Here is a 3,380-nt window from a genome sequence, read left to right on the forward strand (position 1 = left end):
TCCTGCCCCTTACTTCTTTTCCTCCCTCAGATTGCCCCACCTCCTGACCCGAAGCACCTTCCCGGGGTCTCTGTAGGTGTTCTGACAATCCCTGGCTGATGGCATATTTATTCAGTTTCTGTTAACTTGTGTGTATGTGTTAGTTGCTTAGTCCTGTCTGACTCTTTGAGACCCCATGGATTGTAACCTGCCAGGCTCCTCTGTCCATGGAATTCTCCAGGCAAGAATACTGGAGTGGGTAGCCATTCCTTTCTCCAGGGAATCTTCCCAACCCAGGGATCCAACCCGGGTCTCCTGCATTGCAGGTAGATTCTTAACCATCTGAGCCACCAGGCAAGCCCCCTAGTAACTCATTTTGAGCACCTAATGTGTGCTGGACAGAAATTCCCCTCAAATTCCCCGGTGCTTCCTGAGACCTGACCTTCGTAAAGTTTCACGCTTCTGAAGACAACATAAGGATGCTTAGACTCCTGTAGAGCTGGAGTGGAGAGGATTTGCTGAGGCCTTCTGCATTCCCTCCTTTATAATAAACATGAGGGAGATGGAGGCTTTGGGGATTTCATCTTGTCAGACAAGGTCAGAAATGCAGGGGCAAAAGGAGAGAGGAAGAGGATGTCGCGGTAAAGGTTCATTCATTTCTGTCAGATGCCAAACACTGCCAGGTCCTGGAAATAGAAGATGATGAGCCTCAGCCCTTGCTCTCTGGGGCTCCGAGGCAGCAGTTCTCTAGCACCCAGGACAAGCACAGTCCCCGTAGGTTCAGGAACACTAGGCCGTTGCTTCGGGCTTCACCTGGAACTATTTGATGCCTGTCATTTCTCTTCCCCCAAAGACTGTTGTAGCCCTAGGGGAAAGGTGTTCAAGAGGTTTGGCCTGACTCCAGGAATCCTCTCCAGAAGTCAGGGAATGGTGGACTGGTTGGAACTCTGGTTTCTGCCAGGACTTCCTGAAACACAAACCATGCATGCATGCTTCTTGTAGGGCTACAACTTGGGAGCCAGTCACCGTGGAGGGAGAACCACATCGACAAAGAAGTCTTTCTCCTCAGAGACCCTGGGAGCCGCAGCATGCCTCACTGGCCTCCTGAGGGTGCTGGCTTTTCCCCTGAGGGGTGGAGCAGGTCCCGCTGGGGACTTGAACAGGGACTGCAGCCCCATCTATCAGAGGCTGCAGGGGTGCCAGGCTGGAGGCGCCCCACTCAGAATTCCAGCCCCGTTCCTGGATGGTATCCTCGCCCCCACGGAGAAAGCCGCTCCAGGCCCAGCTGCTCTGGGGTCCAGTCTCAGGCCCTTCCTTCAGTCTCCGGAGCGGGCAGGTCGCTCCTCCTCCCCACCGTCACCCTCACACAAAGTGAACTAATTGCTTTCCAATGATTGGGCTCTGCAGCCCTCCCCGCTTGGGGGAAATTAGCATTCCAGTTAATGATGTCATGGTTCAAATCAGTCTCTTCTCAGTGTCCGCATGGTCTGGGTTCTGTGTGTGTCGCCGGGCCGGGCAGGGTTTGAGCACCGAAGGGGGAGGCCAGCAGCGCCGGGCACCCAGAGCAGCCGGCAGGGCGTCTGCACACAGTGAAAGGGGAACGCCTGTTCCAGCAGCTCTCTGTGACCTCCCAGCATCTGGGAGAGTCTCACCATCGCCCATGTCCCCTCAGCCCCTTCGTGGCCCCTCTCTTTGCCTCAGACAGCCCCACTGCTCTTGTGAGCACCTTTCTGGTCCAGGAAACCAGGTGAGACCTTATTCTCTTTTGCCTTCTCCCTCTAATCCTGGAGAGGCTGGGGGACTTAGTCTTTCAGGAGGGACTCCTGGGAGCTGAGCCAGAGAGGAAACCTGGTCAGAGGCTGAGCCAGCTGCCCAACGTCACGCAGATAGTCGGCAGCAGAACTGGGTTCGAAACCACGTGTGTCTTCCCTTATAAGGTGTATTCCCTTGTAAGAATCTCCACTTGATCTGGGAGACCCAGGTCATAGACTTCAATATGAAAAAGGAAAGAATTTAGCTGTGAATCATGAAGCCTGGATGTAAGGGTTCTAATCTGTGGGGGTAAGGGTGGGGGTGGAGAGCGGAGAGGTGGGCCAAGGGAACAGGGAGGACTAGGGAAGTGAGGTTGGGAAAAGTACTGTCATCCTTAAGGGTTTGTGTTTAAAATGCAGTGACATCTATTAGAAATGACGTAAGCATACCAAAGAGCATGCGCTGAGGTCAGAGTCAGTTATACTCACTGAAGACAGGGAACAGGAAAATCTTGGTAACTCCATGCCAGAGAGCCTGGAACCTGGTTGGCCAAGCGTCATCATGCATGTTCCTAATTCCTCCTGCCTGTTTACTAGCCAGACTCTGTTCACCCCAGGCTGTGTCTGTCCCGTAAGAGGCCATGTGGCTGCACCTGGCGGCCCTCGTGGGCCTCTACTACCTCCTGCGCTGGTACCGGGAGACGCAGGTGGTGAGCCACCTCCGGGACAAGTTCGTCTTCATCACGGGCTGTGACTCGGGCTTCGGGAACCTGCTGGCCAGGCAGCTGGACCTGCGAGGCTTGAGGGTCCTGGCTGGGTGTCTGACGGAGCAGGGGGCCGAGCAGCTGAGGAACCAGACGTCAGACAGGCTGCAGACGGTGATCCTGGATGTCACCAAGACTGAGAGCATCGCTGCGGCCACCGAGTGGGTGAAGGAGCGTGTGGGGGGCAGAGGTACCACCCAGATTTCTTTTGTATTTATTTCTTCTCTCAATGTGAAGGGGAGATCCCCTGTCAAGAAAGATTCCAAGGTGTTTTCCAGGACTTGAAGTCCCACCTGCCTTCTTTACCTCACCTAGCTGACAGAGGAGCCTCTTTCACCCCCTACTTCCATCTCTGACCTTGAAGTTTTGCAGCTTGGGGGAGAGCTTCCCCTGATGAGAGTGTGTCCCTGCAGACTTCCCGTCTGGCATCCTCTCTTCTTTCAGCAGGCCTGGGTTTCTTGATGCTAAGTGAGCAGGGTGATTGGGGTGCACTTCTGGAGGAGGTGAGGAGGTGGGAGCGCTGGCTGGAAGGCTGCGTGGTGGCTGGGGCTGGGCTGTGTTCTCAGCCCTGGTCATGTTCTTTTTTTTTTTTTTTTTTTTTTAAACAGCTTCCTTTATTTATTTACTTATGGCTGCACTGGATCTTCATTGCTGCACAGGCTTTTCTCTGGTTGCAGCAAGTGGGGGCTGCTCTTCATTGCAGTACACGGGATTCTCACTACAGTGGCTTCTTTTGATTTTTGGGAGCACGGGCTGTAGAGAGTAGGCTCAGTGGTTGTGGCATATGGTATGTGGGATCTTCCTGGACCAGGGATCGAACCTGTGTCCCCTGAATTGGCCGGCGGATTTTTATCCACTGTACCACCAGGGAAGTCCCCCTGGTCAT

The 3,380-nt window shown here is 54.2% G+C and overlaps 1 protein-coding gene across 1 annotated transcript; it reads left to right on the forward strand.

Annotated features, from left to right (window-relative positions):
* Positions 1–2,279: 2,279 nt before the first annotated feature.
* LOC122685052 (17-beta-hydroxysteroid dehydrogenase type 6-like) lies at positions 2,280–2,808 on the forward strand. Its single transcript, XM_043889724.1, has one exon. It carries the CDS (start codon positions 2,372–2,374, stop codon positions 2,777–2,779), a length of 408 nt encoding a protein of 135 aa, XP_043745659.1. The 5' UTR covers positions 2,280–2,371; the 3' UTR covers positions 2,780–2,808.
* Positions 2,809–3,380: the final 572 nt, after the last annotated feature.

Source organism: Cervus elaphus, chromosome 3 (assembly GCF_910594005.1).
Source record: "Cervus elaphus chromosome 3, mCerEla1.1, whole genome shotgun sequence".
Taxonomy (NCBI): Eukaryota; Metazoa; Chordata; class Mammalia; order Artiodactyla; family Cervidae; genus Cervus; species Cervus elaphus.